General features: G+C 40.3%; 1 protein-coding gene across 2 annotated transcripts in view; it reads left to right on the forward strand.

The window, feature by feature from the left end:
• Positions 1 to 6,744: 6,744 nt before the first annotated feature.
• TOP2A (DNA topoisomerase II alpha) overlaps positions 6,745 to 19,183 on the forward strand; it is a 28,995-nt gene continuing 16,556 nt past the window's right edge. The window contains exons 1-19 of one of the 2 annotated variants that reach the window (XM_047845904.1): positions 6,745 to 6,866; positions 7,712 to 7,867; positions 8,088 to 8,178; positions 8,443 to 8,506; positions 10,196 to 10,341; positions 10,491 to 10,588; positions 11,027 to 11,239; positions 11,598 to 11,771; positions 11,957 to 12,058; positions 12,176 to 12,313; positions 13,574 to 13,712; positions 14,919 to 15,076; positions 15,370 to 15,495; positions 15,751 to 15,861; positions 16,000 to 16,105; positions 16,197 to 16,306; positions 16,522 to 16,614; positions 17,439 to 17,553; positions 17,656 to 17,777. In XM_047845904.1, coding sequence (XP_047701860.1) covers positions 6,846 to 6,866; positions 7,712 to 7,867; positions 8,088 to 8,178; positions 8,443 to 8,506; positions 10,196 to 10,341; positions 10,491 to 10,588; positions 11,027 to 11,239; positions 11,598 to 11,771; positions 11,957 to 12,058; positions 12,176 to 12,313; positions 13,574 to 13,712; positions 14,919 to 15,076; positions 15,370 to 15,495; positions 15,751 to 15,861; positions 16,000 to 16,105; positions 16,197 to 16,306; positions 16,522 to 16,614; positions 17,439 to 17,553; positions 17,656 to 17,777 — 2,283 coding nt within the window. In that variant the 5' untranslated portion in view covers positions 6,745 to 6,845. The remainder of the gene's footprint in view (positions 6,867 to 7,711; positions 7,868 to 8,087; positions 8,179 to 8,442; positions 8,507 to 10,195; positions 10,342 to 10,490; positions 10,589 to 11,026; positions 11,240 to 11,597; positions 11,772 to 11,956; positions 12,059 to 12,175; positions 12,314 to 13,573; positions 13,713 to 14,918; positions 15,077 to 15,369; positions 15,496 to 15,750; positions 15,862 to 15,999; positions 16,106 to 16,196; positions 16,307 to 16,521; positions 16,615 to 17,438; positions 17,554 to 17,655; positions 17,778 to 19,183) is intronic. The other variant, XM_047845905.1, reaches the window with a different exon arrangement.

Here is a 19,183-nt window from a genome sequence, read left to right on the forward strand (position 1 = left end):
GACAGTCTTTTCTGTGCTCTGTAAAATTCCCACCATTCTGCTTCTGTAGCTTCTTTCTTTTCATGATCAAGAGGGAGGAGAAACATGTAAGCAGCATTTAGTTGCAGGCCTTTGATTTTCTTCAATCTCAAGCAGATTGAGGGATGCCTGCATGGCTCAGTCAGTTGAGTGTCTGACTCTTGATTTCAGCTCAGGTCATGATCTCATGGTTTGTGGAATCAAGCCCCATGTCAGGCTCTGCAATGATAGCAAGAGCCTGCTTGGGATTCTCTCCCTCTCTTTCTGCCCCTCCCCTGCTCGTCCTCTCTCTCTTTTTTTCAAAATAGATAAATAAACATTAGGGGCACCTGAGTGGCTCAGTCAGTTAAGCATCCGACTTTGGCTCAGGTCATGATCTCACTGCTCATGAGTTCGAGCCCCATGTTGGGCTCTGTGCTGGCAGTGTGGAGTCTGCTTGGGATTCTCTCTCTCTCTCTCTCTCTCTCTCTCTCTCTCCCCCTCCTCCTCTCTCACTCTCTAAAATAAATGAACTATAAAAAAAAAATTTAAAAATAAAATAAACCCAACTGATTGAAAACAACTCAGTGCACAAAAAGTCATATTTGGAATTACACAGTGTTAGAATTAGAAGGGCCCTTAACAATCATTTACCCAGGGTTGGTTGGTTTGTTTAATGTGATTAGTCAATCCTCATTTTCAAATGAAATCTTACACAGAACTAAACTCTTACACAGGACATAAAAAGACAAAAGTGGAGCTCCTCTGGGTTAGAGAACCCTGGCCTCACTTCCACTAACTGCCCTCCCCAACCCCACCATTACCTCTCTAATACTCTGTGGAAGGCATTTTGCTGGGCTACCTAGACTTCAGTTCACAGGTAGAGAAGCAGACCTATAGAAAGGAAGGGATTTACTCAAGGCCATGCAACTAGTGACAAAAGAGCTGGGCTACAACTTACCACCACAACACACTGTCCCTGTCCCTCAATTTGGCCCAAAGTTTGGTTTTTCTGTAGGGAGCCTCCCCACTGGATCCACATATATTGAAAATCTATATGTACAAAACTTACATTCTCACACAAGCTTGTATAGACAAGTATGCCTTGCCTTTAGTGAAGTGGGAAAAAGGGACAGGAGTGAAAAGGGCAGAGGGCAGGGAAGAAAACAAACCCGTAGAAAGTCACATGGCGGGGTGCCTGGGTGGCTCAGTCAGTTAAGCATCCGAATTCAGCTCAGGTCATGATCTCACAGTTCATGAGTCGAGCCCTGTGTTGGCTTCTGGGCTGACATCTCCGAGCCTGGAGCCGGCTTCGGATTCTGTGTCTCCCTCTCTCTCTGCCCCTCCTCCTCTCACGCCAGCTCTCTCTCTCAAAAATAAATAAATATTTTAAAACTAAAAAAAAAAATAGTCATCTGGCAAAAGATAAGGAACACACAGGATTATCAAGATCCACAATTACTGAGGGAAATTTTTTAAATTGTGCTTATTTAAGCTAAATTTTTACATTATAAAAATAATGAATGTTTATAATGTTTTTAAGTTTATTTATTTATCTTGAGAGAGAGAGGAGGGGGTGAGGGCATGCACACCAGTGTTGGGGAGGAGCAGAGAGGGAGAGGGAGAGAGAATCCCAAGCAGGCTCTATGCTGTCAGTGTGGAGCTCAACACGGGGCTCGATCCCACAATTGAGAGAAAAAATCAAGAGTCAGACGCTTAACTGACTGAGCTACCCAGGTGCCCTTCTATAATTTTTAATTTTCAAATGGGATAGAATGGAAAATATGAGGAGTTTTCCTCCCCTTCCACCATTTATAATTCCTTCCAGAGTTTTTCTTTTTTTTTATTATTATTTTTTTAAACATTTATTTATTTTTGAGACAGAGAGAGACAGAGCATGAACAGGGGAGGGTCAGAGAGAGAAGAAGACACAGAATCTGAAGCAGGCTCCAGGCTCTGAGCTGTCAGCACAGAGCCCAACGCGGGGCTTGAACTCACAAACCACGAGATCATGACCTGAGCCGAAGTCGGACGCTTAACCGACTGAGCCACCCAGGCGCCCCCTTCCAGAGTTTTTCAATGCACATTTACCCAAATGGATTCTGTTCTACATACTATTCTTCACCTCATTTTAAAATTTTTATTTTAATTTTTTAATGTTTATTTATTTGTGTGTGTGAGAGAGAGAGAGAGAGAGCATGAGCAGGGGAGGGGCAGAGAGAGAGAGAGAGACACAGAATCCGAAGCAGGCTGCAGCCTCCAAGCTGTCAGCACAGAGCCAGACTCAGGGTTGGAACCCACACACTGTGAGATCATGACCTGAGCCAAAGTCGGATTTCTAACCGACTGAGCCACCCAGCGCCCCACTTTTTAAATGTTTAATATATCTTAGTGATGTTTCCGTATCAGTGCACCTAGGCCAACTTCATTCTCTTTAATAGCTGCATATTGTTAACCTTAAAAATAAAACCATCAGTTATTTTACCAGCAAAACTGGGTTTATTTGGGAATAGCAGAGAACTGCAATTCAGGACAAGCAAGCTACAGCAAAACCATAGGCAAGTCCAAGGAACAGAGGAGAGGGGCACCTGGGTGGCTCAGTCGATTAAGCCTCTGACCCTTGGTTTCAGCTCAGGTCGTGATCTCATGGTTCATGAATTTGAGTCCCACATCCAGCTCCACACAGACGGTGTGGGGCCTGCTTGGGATTTCTTGCTCTCCCTCTCTCTCTGCCCTTCCCCTGCTTGCTTTCTCTGTATCTCTCAAAAAACAAATAAATAAAATTAAAAAAAAAAAAAAAGAACAAAGGAGAGGACCACTTCTTTATGTTGGGGGGGGGGGAGTAGGGAGGGCCATTAGAAACAAAAAGTCCATTGGAGCAAAATGGGGTTCCTAGTGGCTTTTCTTTGGCTCAGTTGTGGGAATCTCTCATTGGCTAGGCTGTTGCTGGAGGAGGAGGAAATCTTTCTTCCTCCAGCTGGGGTAGTAATGAAGTAGCTATAGTATGGATTTGCAAGGTACGTCTCTTCCTGTTGCGGTCTGCAATTGATGAGGAATGGTGTGAGAGTTCTCCCTTCTGGCTTCCTAGCTCCATTTTAGTGAGATTTTCCTTTATAAATTTTCACCTATCATTCTATTCCATGCTGCCAGTCCTTTGCTAATAAAAATAATATTGCAATGACTTTATATATACACACAATTGTGGGAATGTATCAGATTCCTAGAAGATAAATTACTGAGTCAAAAGATGTGTACACTTTTAAATTTTCGATAGACACTGGATTGCCAGACTGCAGAAGGAGACCTCTGTGTGAACTTATTGGGGACTAATCTCTCATCTTGAGCTGCTCCCCACCGGAGCTTCCCTTGTTCTCCTGCCAGCTCTGTTTGGTGGCCCTCATTGCCCCATTGTCTGAAACCCCTAATTGTCCAAGGACCAGACCTGCAGTGCCACCAGAAGGGAGAGGCTGAGCTCCATGGAATGTTTTAGGCTCTCCTGGCCTCCTCCATCCCAAGACTGGTATCCCTGGTAAAAAGTACTGATCTGACCCTATCAGTCATTAACCTCAAGGTAAAGAGGGTCTGTTGGCCCAGCCCTAACCACCCCAGACCCTGGACCAGTCCAGCCTCATTCAGGAATTCCCAGTGAACCCTAGCCTAGCCAGCTCCATCCCCGAAATCCAGAGCCACATTTTCAGTCCAACCCCCTTCACTCAGTCAGCCAGCTAGAGGGAAGAAATAATGCACTTTCAAGAGGAACTCCCTGGTGGAGGATGGAGACACAGCTCCTTTAGGACCCCTTCCCCCTGCTGCTGAGTGGAGAGACAGAAAATGCAAAATACCCATAAGAAAACAACCAAAAAATATTTATCAAAGGAATTCATCCGCATATGCAAATGTACTCCAAACAACTGGAGGAAGCCTTGCAGAAAGGGTCTAAGAAGATTCCCTGAACAAGGGGAATTTTGAATTGGTTTTGGAGGAGAGGACTTGGAGAATTGGCAGGGGAGAGGGAGGAAGGTCTTGAAAAGGAGTAGAGGTAATAACTGCTAACATGTTTGGAGCATTTATTATTTGCCAAGCAATGCATTAAGCACTGTATACATGTGTTATATCCCTTATGTGGAGGTACTCTCGTTATCCCCATTTTAGGTGAAGAAATGAAGACACAATGAAACTGAATGACTCGCCAAGGTCATATACCCAGCCAAGTACTGTAGCCAGGAATCTGACTCCGGTACTTAATGTTGACCCAGGGCAGAAGTAGGGATGGGGCAAGGCACTGAGTAGCTAGTTTGAGCTCCCTGTAAAGATGAGGGAGGCGGGCAGTAATGAGGATGTGGTAGCTGCCCCCTCTCCCCACCAAAGCCCCTGAAACTGACTCCCTACCCTTTCTTACCTCCCAAGCCCACCCATCCCAGACTTCCTTCAGTGACCCCCAACACATCCTGTAGGACACCCTGTGATAGGCTCTGGAAAGGAGGAGAGACTGACAAAGAAACAGCCCGTGTCCTAAAGAGAAGCCCCAACCCTATCCCAACCCGCCCCATAACAAGATGATCCCACTAGAGGGCTGGAAAATTGTTCTAAGTGCTTCCATATCTCATTTATCCCTCTGCACTTTTGATAAAGGATAATGACATGGGAAAACTGAGGCTCACGGAGAATTTTTTGACTCAAGCCTGTGTACTCAAGTCCTTTTGACTCCACAGTTCTGCTTCTGGGTTTTTGGAACAGAGCCTCACAGAATCAGGATCAAACTAAACTGCAGGGTCCTAGAAAATAGGGCAAGAGCTGCTTATTAAATTCCTGTTGCCTCATCCCCAGTGGGGTCTCATACCGTACTGCAGGCTGGGATGACCTACAAGGCAGAGGCCAAGAAAGGCAGAGGCTGGGCCGCCGTCCTTGGGAAAGCATGTCCACTGACCACTACCTCGTGGGGCCTCTGTGCTCCAGGAAGTAGAAAGCAGCATGGCAGTTCTCTGTCAGGGCCAGCCTCTGTTCTGGGGAGGCTGCAGAGAATCAATGGCTGGCCCTGGAGCCCAAGGCCTGGTCAGCCCTTTGGATGAGCACAAGTTACTGGATTGGATGGGCTTCCCTACAACTGCTCTGAGACCCTGGTGGTCCTGTGCTCTGGAAGTTGCCTACTGGTATCAACACATGTAATGAGGAGAGCGGAATGAAACACTTGGAATTCCTGGAGGCCAGGAGACCAGTGGACAGGGGCCAGAGCAATGCCAAAGCTCCATTCCTTTGGCTTTTCCAATCACCCTAGCCCTAGCCCATAGGCTACCTCCATCCTTGACACCTCCCCCCCTCCCCGCCCCCCATCACCAGCCCTCCTTGGGGCTTTGCTAGCCCAGCAGGTATTAGATATGCTGGGGTGATTTAACAATTTGTTTTGACCTCTGATTTCTTTTAGAAGGGGGTTGGGGGGTGGGAGAAGAATTAAAGCTACAAATCGTCAAGCCAGCCTAAGGAAGATTCTTGCTTCCTGATTCTGATACTGTTAGTCTACTATTCTAAACATCTTACATTTATCTTGTGTAATCCTCACACAGCTGAGGTAACACGGTTATTCTCCTTTCTCAGCAGAGAAAACAAAAGCACCAAAAAGCTGCCTCCATCCAGACCGCACGACTGGCAAATTGCCCAGCAGGGATAGAATCTCAGGTTAAGAATGATTGGAAGGAAGTGGTTCAGACGACAGAATTAGTAGTCATTCAAATTGTGCAGTTATTCTATTCTGGCGTCTTGTAAGGGGAATAAAAAAATATATATACGTTCTTTTGTCATTTTAACATTGTGGACTGACAAGGGCAGAATAAACCCACTCAAACGTTTACACCGAAGAGTTATAAAAAAAAAAAAAAAACCAACAACTTCAGTCTTTGGCTTGGCATTTCCTCCTCAAATGTGAACAGCTTGTCTGCATAGCAGAATTCAGGGAACTTAACACAGAGGAAAGCAAAAGCAACAAGCAGCAGGGCATCCTACTGGCTTTCTGAGGAAAAAGTTTCTGTCCTCGAATGACCCCTAAACACCGTCCTCGGCTCCGGAAGCGGTAACCACAAACTATTCTTTTGGATTGACCAGCTTGCAGCCCAACGCCGCTCTACTGGGGGACTTGAATGCTGCTCTCCATTCTGCGTGGCCTCTCCACACCCTCTATTCTACCCCAAAACCACCACTGTGGCACTTCGGTTTCTTCGAAAAGAAATTCTTGGGAGGGGAGGTTGAGGCAGACGCCAGAATCTGCCCAGAAGGCCGGCTCTCGGTTTCCTCAGGAAAATGAAGCTAGGACTCCCGTTCCTCTCGCTAAAAAGCCTCAGGACGGGAGATGGTTTTTAGATTTCAGGGATCTGAAAGAAATTAGCAGCTCGCGAGGAACCCTTCTCCTTCCTCCTTTTGCCCCAGCCTGCACCGCAGAAAACCCCGCTGGCCCCCCGAGTCTCTTCGGGGTAGTCTGCACCAAGAGAACAAATAGACTCCTCCTCATTCGCCAGATTCCCTGTCCGTCTCTCCGCTAAGACGCCGAATGGTGCCTTTTGAAAACCCTCTAGTCCCGCCTCCCTTGTCTAATTGGCTTGTTCAAACAGGCCCCCGGTCAACTCAGACGTTCATTGGTGGATATAAAAAACAGGCTATGATTGGTTCCTCAAGACGGAGCCTGTGAGAGCGAGTCAGGGATTGGTTCATCTGGTTTGGGCGGGCTCCAAGAAGGTTCAAATGCGACTGGAAGAACTTTTCTAACCGACGAGCGTCTGTGGAGAAGCGGCTGGTTCCGTGGTGGCCTCGTGGGTCCCGCCGGTTTAGTCGTTTGCACGACCCCCTTCACGACCGTCACCATGGAGGTGTCACCACTGCAGGTATAGCTCGTGAAAGGGGCGGGTCGTGGAGGTTCAGCGCGGCCCGGCATTTCTCTGGCTTCAGGCGAAGGGTCAGGCTCCGGGGCTGTGGTCCGATCGCTGCCGGCTGGGAGCCGGTATTCCGCGTCGACCGGGTCTCCTGGGCTCGGCGGGATCGTGAAGAGGATAACACCACTTTATGGTGCTAGTATTGAAGTATTATCGGCTACTCTAGCTTCTGGGGTGTTGGGTTCTGTTGTACTGTCTCTAGGGTCAGTATTCCATTGGCCTGTATTATAATGGTCCGCGTGTGACTTTAAGCCGCACAGACAGATGCTTTCCTTTCTTTCCCTCCCGTTGAAAATGAGATTGATTGCCCCTGACCCTGGAAGGTGCAGAGCACTGCACGACGTTCCTATTGACGAGACGGCAGGCCCGAGTTGCTTGGAATATGTCCCTTCTGTATTCAAAACGTTAACTTGGCCAAAGGATCGAATCGATGGCCTTCCCAAACTGATGCTGAGCAGAATCTGTTATGTGCCTGGGACATAGCGGGCACTCAGCAAATATTTGTGAAATGTATGAGAAAAGTGGGTGTATCTTATTGATGACATCTAAAACATTCAAGGAAACTGTTTTCACGTCACGTGCACTTAATGTATGTTTATTCAATCCGACCCCTGGGAGCTTTGCTGCAAATTAACTTAAATTGCTGTGTTTGTACAAAACGATGTCAGCTCTACCAATACCTGGTAAGAGATTGTGATTTGTTACAGTGGGTGAATCATTACGGTGGGTGTTTTGTTTTTGTTTTTAATAAACTTCTGATTAAAAAAACCTTTTCTACAATTTTCTAAAATTGCTAGCCTGTAAATGAAAATATGCTAATCAACAAAACAAAGAAAAATGAAGATGCCAAGAAAAGACTGTCTATTGAAAGGATCTATCAAAAGAAAACCCAACTGGAACATATTTTGCTCCGCCCAGACACCTATATTGGCTCCGTGGAATTAGTGACCCAGGTAAAACCACGTAATGAAATGCAGTTACCAAGTAGTTAAGATGTATACTTTTCCAGGTTAATTTGCTATATACTTCAGGTATTTTTAGTGTCACTAGAACCAGCCTGAGCTATCCTATGTATATTGTAGTATTTAATCCAGAAGACTTTACAGTAATCATAATGATAAGACAGAATAAATGTAGGGTAAAAGTAACTATATTTTTTTGCCTTATTTCTAGCAAATGTGGGTTTACGATGAAGATATTGGCATTAACTATAGGGAAGTCACCTTTGTCCCTGGGTTGTACAAAATCTTTGATGAGATTCTAGGTAAGTAAATTCTTTCACATAAAGATCAACCGGTCAAATCCTTCATAAGAAGTATCATATCTAGCAAGCCATGTAGCTGGCAAAAGTGGGACAGTTTACTGGAGTCTAGCGATTTGAATTCTTTCCTAGAAGCAGCACTATGAATAAATGTTAAATTAATACCTGGGTAATATTACTCCTGTGCTGTTTTAGATTTTTTTTCTTTCTACATCTTAATGTTTTTAAAAATACTTTAATTTCTTACAAATGTGTATTTTCTTCCAGTCAATGCTGCAGACAACAAACAAAGAGACCCAAAAATGTCTTGTATTAGAGTCACAATTGACCCGTAAGTCTCTTGCATGGTCTTTTGTTTTGTTATAGCCCATTGTTACTGTTAGTTGCATTTGCTTTGCCTTATACTAACATTGGCTTTCCCACCCCCCACCCCCTTACTTGCAAAAGTACAGAAAAGCAGAATGTTACAATGAACAATCTGTGATAACTACCACCCAGATCCAACAGTTATCAATACTTTGCTATATTTGCTTCATCTGTATTTTTTCTAAGTCATTTCAAAATAAATTACAGACATTATGATACTTCATCCCTAAGTATTTCAGTAAGCATCTCCAATAAATGCTCTGTCTAAGCATTCTGGAATCTAGAGCTTTTTCTTCTCATGATGCTATTCAAGTAGGAAACCAGCAGGTGGTGATAGAGAATAATTGGATCTAATATTTCTGGTTATAAATGCTGGGTGTCGCTTTATGGATACACGGGTGCATGTTTCACCTTTTTATTAGCCTGCTCAGTTATGGCATAAACTATATTTTAGGTTCATAAACTATATTTTAGGTTTAGTTAATGATGTATTTGACTGCTCCGAAGGACTTGATTTCATAGTCTTTAAAAAAATGAGCTAGTTTTAGTCTTTTGTAGATAATATTAAGCACTACTCGGAATAAGATCCATAGTGTGTGTCTGGTTATACCTAAAATTGTACTATCTTCTGAGAATTAACATAAAGTAGCTAAGAGAGAAATAAGTCCAAATAAATTTTTACCATTTTATTGACCAGCAGGGAAGTTTACAATTGCTAATGTTTTTCCCTTTCATATTTGTTTTGCAATGTGCTTTGTTGGGTGGGAAAGCTAAGCGAGCTAGGGACAGTACAGATGATCCTCTTCAAAGCAGTATAATAGGGGTGCCTGGGTGAGTCGGTTAAGCGACAGACTCTTGATTTGGGCTCAGGTCATGATCTCACAGTGGTAAGATCGAGCTCTGGAGCCCTGGAGCCCAGCGTCAGGTTCCACACATAGTGTGGAACCTACTTGGGATATTCTCTCTCTCCCCCTCTCTGCCTGTCTCCCGCTTATGCGTGCGCGCTCTCTCTCTCTCTCTCTCTCAAAATAAAAAAATAAATAATTTTTTTTTTTTTTAATTTTTTTTTCCAACGTTTATTTATTTTTGGGACAGAGAGAGACAGAGCATGAACAGGGGAGGGGCAGAGAGAGAGGGAGACACAGAATCTGAAACAGGCTCCAGGCTCCGAGCCATCAGCCCAGAGCCTGACGCGGGGCTCGAACTCAGGGACCGCGAGATCGTGACCTGGCTGAAGTCGGACGCTTAACCGACTGCGCCACCCAGGCGCCCCAAAAAATAAATAATTTTTAAAAAGCAAGCACTATAATAATATTGTTCCTGAATTTTGTCCTTTCCATTGGGCATAAATCATTTCCCTTTGTTTATCCTAACATTTTAAAATTTAATATTTTTTTAGCATTATCGCTGTCTGCCCAGGTGTTGGAAAGGGATTCATTCTTTTTTCCTCTTGGCTCCTATTTCAGGAGTGTCAGGAACTAAGCATGATGGGAAAGGTAGTTCATGCTGAATTTCAGAAGATATATACATGAAGAAGAGTCAATGAAATTGAGACTTGTCAATTTATATATTTTAGAAATAATGATATTTAAATATGAAAATATTAAGCACTAGTTTACATCTGTTTTACAATAAAAGTTTCTTCTTTTCTTAGGGAAAACAATTTAATTAGTATATGGAATAATGGGAAAGGTATTCCTGTTGTTGAACACAAAGTTGAGAAGATGTATGTCCCAGCTCTCATCTTTGGACAGCTCCTAACTTCTAGTAACTATGATGATGATGAAAAGAAAGTAACAGGTAGAGTATTGAGGAAAATAAAGAACATATTGGTTGCTGAAAAAACACATCTTTTAAATGACTGTGGCATAAAAGTTAGAAATATTGGAATAAATCTCTATAATTGATTAACACAGTGATAGCAAAGTATTTTACATTTATTTTCTCAGGTGGTCGAAATGGCTATGGGGCCAAATTGTGTAACATATTCAGTACCAAATTTACTGTGGAAACAGCCAGTAGAGAATACAAGAAAATGTTCAAACAGGCAAGTAAAGAAGTATTTTGTGCCTCCATTATAAATTGTACTTCAGTGGGGTGCCTGGGTGGCTCAGTTGGTTAAGTATCTGACTTAGGCTCAAGTCATGATCTTCCGGTTCATGAGTTTGAGCCTGGCATCGGGCTCCGTGCTAACAGCACAGAGCCTGCTTAGTATCCTCTCTCCTTGCCCCTCCCCTGCTCATTCTATCTCTTTCTCTCTCAAAAATAAATAAATAAACATTTAAATAAATGAATAATACTTTAGCAATGTATAACAGCATTAATGGTTGGTTTAACTCAACAAAATTTATAAGCTATTAAATCATGGAAAATTATTCATGAACATATATTAGGTTATTTTTTAGGACTTATAAATTTGTGTTTAGTTCTAGTTCATTGTGAAAAGACTTGAATTTTTTCTCTTTCCTATTTTTTTACTTGACAGACGTGGATGGATAACATGGGAAGGGCTGGTGAGATGGAACTCAAGCCCTTCAATGGGGAAGATTATACATGTATTACCTTCCAGCCTGATTTGTCCAAGTTTAAAATGCAAAGCCTAGACAAAGATATTGTTGCACTAATGGTCAGAAGAGCATATGATATTGCCGGATCCACTAAAGATGTCAAAGTGTTTCTCAATGGAAATAAGCTGCCAGTAAGTATTTTCTGGGGTGTTAAGGACAATGAAAGACTTTATATGGTCATCATCAGAGGCAACACTGATTTTCTTTCTCATTATATATATATACATTTTTTTTTCTCTAATCGCTTCTTGGATACACTCCTGAAAAGAAAACAGTATGCCACATCTTTTTACCTAGCTCTTTTAAACTCACTAAAGGAAATGTCATTCTCAAACAGTCTCCTAAATAAATCCTTTTGTGCCCTTTAAGACCATTCTCTTATGCCCATTAGTGAACATTATTTCACTGGTTTTGAAAAATCCTCATGGTCTATCATTGAATACTTTTTACAACTTTTTTCTAATACCATAACTTTTAATTCCTGTGCAGGTAAAAGGATTCCGTAGCTATGTAGATATGTATTTGAAGGATAAGGTAGATGAAACTGGCAATCCGTTGAAAATTATCCATGAACAAGTAAACCCCAGGTGGGAAGTATGCTTAACAATGAGTGAAAAAGGCTTTCAGCAAATTAGCTTTGTCAACAGCATTGCTACTTCCAAGGTAATTTTATTTTTGCATTAATCATGATTTATCTTTACACAGAAGTGTTACTCTTTTATATAAAATGAATTTGAATATTTGGCTACCTTGGCATAAAGAGAGCTAAATTAAATTGTTTTCAATATTTGGTCACTATTATAATTTTGAGAATCCTAAGCTTTACAATTTGGTATTTTTCCCCATAGGGTGGCAGACATGTTGATTATATAGCTGATCAGATTGTGACTAAACTTGTTGAGGTTGTTAAAAAGAAGAACAAGGGTGGTGTTGCAGTAAAAGCACATCAGGTATGGTATTTTAGCCTGGTTTTTTTTTTTTTTTTTTTTCTTCTTCTAAAGACAAGAAGAGAAGGGCTATAAATAAAATCTAAGTTTTTAGTGATGTAATGTCAACTTTTCCTGCAGGTGAAAAATCACATGTGGATTTTTGTGAATGCCTTAATTGAAAACCCAACCTTTGATTCTCAGACAAAAGAGAACATGACTTTACAAGTCAAGAGCTTTGGATCAACCTGCCATTTAAGTGAAAAATTCATCAAAGCTGTGAGTACTTAGACAGATATAAGAAATAGAAGCACCTTGCTTTATTGTCCATTGCCCTTCCCAGCCCTGCAAAAACAAAGATTCCTCCCACAGGTCTTCTGCCTCTGAAAAGGAAATAAAAAATAGCTTTCACCTCACTGGTCTTACTACAGCCTTAGTTACCATCCATATGCTTAAATTTCCCCATTACATACCACCATTTCGTTTAGATCACTTCTGAATTCAGCCCATTTAACTGCTTACCAAACATTGAATGCCTAAAGTTGCCTCTCAGTTGACACCTACAAAATTGACTCTATTTTCTTTATACTCACTGACCTCTATACAAAGAGCTTCCCCCAAAACAAAACTATTTCCTGTTTTAGTAAAAGGCTCCAACTAAACACTAGGTTGCATAAACAAAGGTGGGAACTTTCTCTTTACCCCCCTGCCTTGTCTCTAATCCAACCAGTAAGGTATCCATCTTTTGGGTAACCTCAATAGCTTCTCACTATCATCTCTTTTCTGTATTACTATAATAGATTTTTGATGTTTATAACATTTCAGTCCTTTTTTTGTAGTGCTCTTGAGTAATCAAATAAAAACAGTTCAAATTCTTTAATGTGGCCTATAAGACCCTGACATCTCCAACCTCACCTCAGTGCACCTTTTTCCTATGTTACCTAAGCTTCATCCTACTGGCTTCAAATTACTCAGAAGCGTTAGTACTTTTCCTTCCTTACAGTTTTTTCACATGGTAATCCTGCCTGGAATGCTCTTACTTAGTTAACTACTTTAGATCTTCAATGTCATTTCCTTAGGAAAGCCTTTACTTTCTACCCTTCTCCCCAACTAAGTTGGTTCCATTACAACAGTGGACATACATTATTAGATATAGCACACTTTTCACTTATCCATAACACTCATCACTCTTATAATTTCTTATTTTATTTCCATCTTCCTTGTATCTTAAAGTCCATGAGGACAAGGACCATGACCAATTTGTTTTAACCGCTAGATCTCCAACATGGATCTCAGTGCCTAGCACAATGTTAAGTGTGTAGTCAGTATATATTTATGGAATGAATGAGCCCAAAGGAACCAGTTCCCTCAGTTATGATAACCTAAGACAGGAAGAGCTGTCATCCTCTGTCTGGAAATTATTTTTTTGCCTCTTTTTAAATGTTGAATTATTTTTATTTTTATTTTTATAGGAGCTCACTTGTATTCTAGAGTTCTGACAGAACTCTTCTTCCCTAACATGAATCTTCTCATTTTCAGGCAATTGGTTGTGGTATTGTAGAAAGCATACTAAACTGGGTGAAGTTTAAGGCCCAAGTCCAGTTAAACAAGAAGTGTTCAGCTGTAAAACATAACAGGATCAAGGGAATTCCCAAACTCGATGATGCCAATGATGCAGGTACACAACTAATAATGTTTCCAAACTTCAAAACTTTTGGTTCAGTTATTTGTTTTACTCATTAACAGCATTCCCTTTGACATGTAATATTCAATGGAATATTTTTACTTGGTTAAAAATCAACCAATTTGGGGAGCCTGACTGGCTCAGTCAGAAGAGCATGCGACTTTTGATCTCAGGGTCATAAGTTTGAGCCCCACACTGGGTGGAGATTTACTTATTAAATAAATAAATTAACTAACTAACTTTATAAAAAGGCATCACTTTAAAAAAAAATCAGCCAGTTCCCTGTTATTGAACATTTAGATCATTTCTAATTTTTGGCTGTTACAATAATGTTGAGATGACTATAAAGAGTATAAAATAAGAATATCTATATAGTGATCTATTACCTAATGTAGAGGAGGAAAAAGTTTTCCTCAGCTCTCTTAAGTCCCTGGCTGGGTCTGAAAATTAAACTGATAAAGACAGGTTAATAGATGAAAAGCATACAAATTTATTTAATATAAATTGTACTGGACACAGGAGGTTTGGGTCTTCATAGGAAAATGAAGATTCAAAGAAAGGTTAAACCTGAGGGGTTTTTTTACGTTAGGTTTGAGGAAGAGTGAAAAGATATGATAAGGGCAAAGAGTATGAACTAAGTATAGTAAATGGGGAGGAAGCTCCGTGAGGCCTGTTCGTTCAGATTCTTTTCAGTGTCACTCTGGGAGATAAGAATGTTCCCTTCGACTCTGGTATATGGAGGGCACCTCTCACATGAGGGTTTCATGATCTGTTTCAATTCAGCTTAAAATATTCAATATGCCACGTGCCCTATTTTGGGGTATTATGTTCTGAACCCCATCACTAACATTTTTTAACATAATATATCAAATGAATGTTCTATAACAGTATAAATATCATGAGAAATGAGTCTAAGAGGGATGCCTGACTGACTCACTCAGTGGAGTGTGTGACTCTTGGTCTCAGGGTTGTGAGTTCAGGCCCCATGTTGGGTGTGGAGATTACTTTAAAATCTTTTTTAAAAAGAAAAAGAAATTAGTCTAAGAAAGTAGGACTTTTTTTTTTTATTATGAACTTTAGTTCTAATATATATCTACTTATTAGTGTTTTATCATAAATCTATTAATAGCACATCTGAGTTAGTATATTTGAGGTTCAACTAAATGTGCCAAGAATTTAATTTGTGTATTTTTATTTTAGGGGGTCGAAACTCCAATGAGTGTACACTTATCCTGACTGAGGGAGACTCAGCTAAAACTTTGGCTGTTTCGGGCCTTGGTGTGGTTGGGAGAGACAAATATGGGGTTTTCCCGCTTAGAGGAAAAATACTCAATGTTCGAGAAGCTTCTCATAAACAGGTAGAACCATCTTTAGAATCTAAATCCAGTTTTATAATGCAGGATTTTATGCTCGTATTTCATTCCTTCACTGGCATTTTGAAATATATTTCAGATAGTTTATTATTATTTTAAGAAATTGGGTACATTGTAGCATATCTTAACAGATCTTTCTGACTTTACCTAATGTATAGGCTAATAACTGAAAATACTGAAGCTCAAGAAAACCCAAACAATATATAGTGTCCTATTTCTTTGTTCTTTTCAAATTTATAAACAAAACATTACCTTTTTTTGGTATATGTCTATTTCAGATCATGGAAAATGCTGAAATTAACAATATCATCAAGATTGTGGGTCTTCAGTACAAGAAAAACTATGAAGATGAAGATTCATTGAAGACTCTTCGTTATGGGAAGATAATGATTATGACAGATCAGGTCAGAATTGCTTTCAAATATTTTAGATTGTTAACACTAAATTAAACATGTCTTACGGTTATTGCTTTCTTCCTATGTAAGGAAATTACTTAACTTGGAGCTATAATCATCACATATATATATTACATACTAAGTGAACAGATTTTCTTTTTTTTAATCCCAATAGAAAAATTTTTGAGAAATTACCAGTAGGTCGATCATTTGTTTTTGTCTCAAAATAATTCTTTCATGTTTTGGCTTTCCAAATATTTCTAGGACCAAGATGGTTCCCATATCAAAGGCTTACTGATTAATTTTATCCATCACAACTGGCCCTCTCTTCTGCGGCACCGTTTTCTGGAAGAATTTATCACTCCTATTGTAAAGGTATATTAACTTCTAAATTACTATAATGGATATTTTAAGGCCCTAGTCAACCCTTTATACGCTTATAAGCCCAGTGGTGGACAGTATACAGGGGACCTAGGAGTATACAAAACCATAGCAATATCTTCTTTACCACAGGTGTCTAAAAACAAGCAAGAAATGGCATTCTATAGCCTTCCTGAATTTGAAGAATGGAAGAGTTCTACACCAAATCATAAAAAATGGAAAGTCAAGTACTACAAAGGTTTGTAAGAAAACCCGTATAGAACTTCTTATTTTGTTATATACCATTGTACAAGATTATATGGAGTAACTTAGTATTCTTGGCTGTATAGGTTTGGGCACGAGCACATCAAAAGAGGCTAAGGAATACTTTGCAGATATGAAAAGACATCGTATTCAATTCAAATATTCCGGTCCTGAAGATGATGCCGCCATCAGCCTGGTCAGTTTGAGTTCTGTTTCATACATACATTCTGGTTTTGTAAATCACTACTTTAGCTAGTCAATTGAAACATAAATTTTTATGTAATAGAATATTTTATAGAATATGGAATGTTTTTGGTAAGCATATCTTAGAGAAAGGGACCACATGTTTACTTAGTTTGTATACAAGAGATATTTTAGAACCTATTCGTATCAGTTTTTTCTAATTTGTAGGCCTTTAGCAAGAAACAGATAGATGATCGAAAGGAATGGTTAACTCATTTCATGGAGGACAGAAGGCAACGGAAGTTACTTGGCCTTCCTGAGGTAAAAAAAATCTTACATATCCTACAAAATGATGACTAGTTATTTCAGTAAAAAATTTAATAATGGATAACTATATAAATGTGATTGTTTAGACTACTACATAAATGTTTGGGGCCTGAAAGAAATTGCAAAAGCAATGCACTTTTTCCTAATTGTGTAGCAATTACATTGGCTTTATCTTTAAAACCTGTAAAATATGTCTGCATAATTCTGTATCTTTGAGAGACTTAAGAATTATCATAGAAATAATATGCTGACAATAGCCAAATTATGGAAAGAGGCTAAATGTCCATCAACTGATGAATGGATAAAGAAATTGTGGTTTATATACACAATGGAGTACTACATGGCAATGAGAAAGAATGAAATATGGCCCTTTGTAGCAACGTGGATGGAACTGGAGAGTGTTATGCTAAGTGAAATAAGACATACAGAGAAAGACAGATACCATATGTTTTCACTCTTAATGTGGATCCTGAGAAACTTAACAGAAACCCATGGGGGAGGGGAAGAAAAAAAAAAAAATGTTAGAGTGGGAGAGAGCCAAAGCATAAGAGACTCTTAAAAACTGAGAACAAACTGAGGGTTGATGGGGGGTTGGGAGGGAGGGGAGGGTGGGTGATGGGTATTGAGGAGGGCACCTTTTGGGATGAGCACTGGGTGTTGTATGGAAACCAATTTAACAATAAATTTCATATATTGAAAAAAAAATAATATGCTGAAAGATTTTTTTGGTGTTAAATATTGTTAAGACCAGTGATCTTTTTTTTTTTTTTAATCTTTATTTTAAACTAGATCATTTAATACTCTCTTTGGTCCCTCAGGATTACTTGTATGGGCAAACTACCACATATCTGACATACAATGACTTCATAAACAAGGAACTTATCCTGTTCTCAAATTCTGATAACGAGAGATCTATTCCATCTATGGTGGATGGTGAGTTCCAATTCGTTAGCCTGTTTCTATCATACACAGAGATCAATGTCCAGAAATGGCTAAACTGAGGATACTAATATTTGCACTTCTTTCATTTTGAAGGTTTGAAACCAGGTCAAAGAAAGGTTTTGTTTACCTGTTTCAAACGGAATGACAAGCGAGAGGTGAAGGTTGCTCAGTTAGCTGGGTCAGTGGCTGAGATGTCCTCTTATCATCATGGTGAGGTAAACACACAATCCATAATGTTTCCAGAAAGCATTATAACAGTAATACCTGTAATATCATTTTCCAAACACTTAATGAGAGTGATATTCACTTAGTGATATGAACACTGGTTCATCCACAGTAGAGGACAATTTGCTGAAATCTCAAATTATGAATGTGTTTACCCTTGGACCTAACAAATCTATTTCTAAAAATAATATCCTGATAGGTTACTCCTAAATCTGCAAGGATCAATATTCAAAGATATTTAGTGATGTTTAATATAACTGATTCTAAAATTTAGACATCAAGGGGCGCCTGGGTGGCTCAGTCGGTTAAGCGTCCGACTTTGGCTCAGGTCATGATCTCATGGTCTGTGAGTTCGAGCCCCACGTCGGGCTCTGTGCTGACAGCTCAGAGCCTGGAGTCTGTTTCAGATTCTGTGTCTCCCTCTCTCTGACCCTCCCCAGTTCGTGCTCTGTCTCTGTCTCAAAAATAAATAAACGTTGGGGCGCCTGGGTGGCGCAGTCGGTTAAGCGTCCGACTTCAGCCAGGTCATGATCTCGCGGTCCGTGAGTTCGAGCCCCGCGTCAGGCTCTGGGCTGATGGCTCAGAGCCTGGAGCCTGCTTCCGATTCTGTGTCTCCCTCTCTCTCTGCCCCTCCCCCGTTCATGCTCTGTCTCTCTCTGTCCCAAAAATAAATAAACGTTGAAAAAAAAATTTTTTTTTTTAAATAAATAAATAAATAAACGTTAAAAATTTTTTTTTTTTTTTAAATTTAGACATCAAAAATGGCTATCAATTGGCAAATTGTTTTAGATTGTGACACATCTATGCCTGGGGTCAATGATATAACTGAAGTAAATCTGTGTGTACTAACGCTGAGAATATCCAGCCCATTGTCTGTGCAGAGAAAAAGCCAAAACAAAACCTTAAGCAAAATGTCTACAAGGGTGTCCTTCCAGTTGTTAACTTTGGTTATCCCTGTCAATTGAAAAGGACAACTGTTCAATTTTTTATATGTCTGAATTGTTTAACTTTACACAAACATATTCCTTTTTATAGATTTTGTGATTAAATTCCATTTTTGCATTCACCATATGTATACATATTTTTAATGTTATTAGTTTTTGAAAGAGCAAGCAGGCGAGCGGCGGGGTGGTAGGGGAAAGCCATGGAAAGAGGATCCGAAGCCCTCTCTACACTGACAGCAGCGAGCCTAATGCAGGGCTGGAACTCAGAAGCCATGAGATCATGACCTCTCCTGAAGTTGGACACTCAACCCAGGCACCCATGCATTCAATGTTTTATTTATTCTTGAGAGAGAAACAGAGGCAGAGCATGAGTGGGGGAGGGGCAGACAGAAAGGGAGGCACAGAATCCGAAAGCAGCCTCCAGGCTCTGAGCTGTCACCACAGAGCATGAT

This window comes from Prionailurus viverrinus, unplaced genomic scaffold (genome assembly GCF_022837055.1).
Source record: "Prionailurus viverrinus isolate Anna unplaced genomic scaffold, UM_Priviv_1.0 scaffold_35, whole genome shotgun sequence".
Lineage (NCBI taxonomy): Eukaryota > Metazoa > Chordata > Mammalia > Carnivora > Felidae > Prionailurus > Prionailurus viverrinus.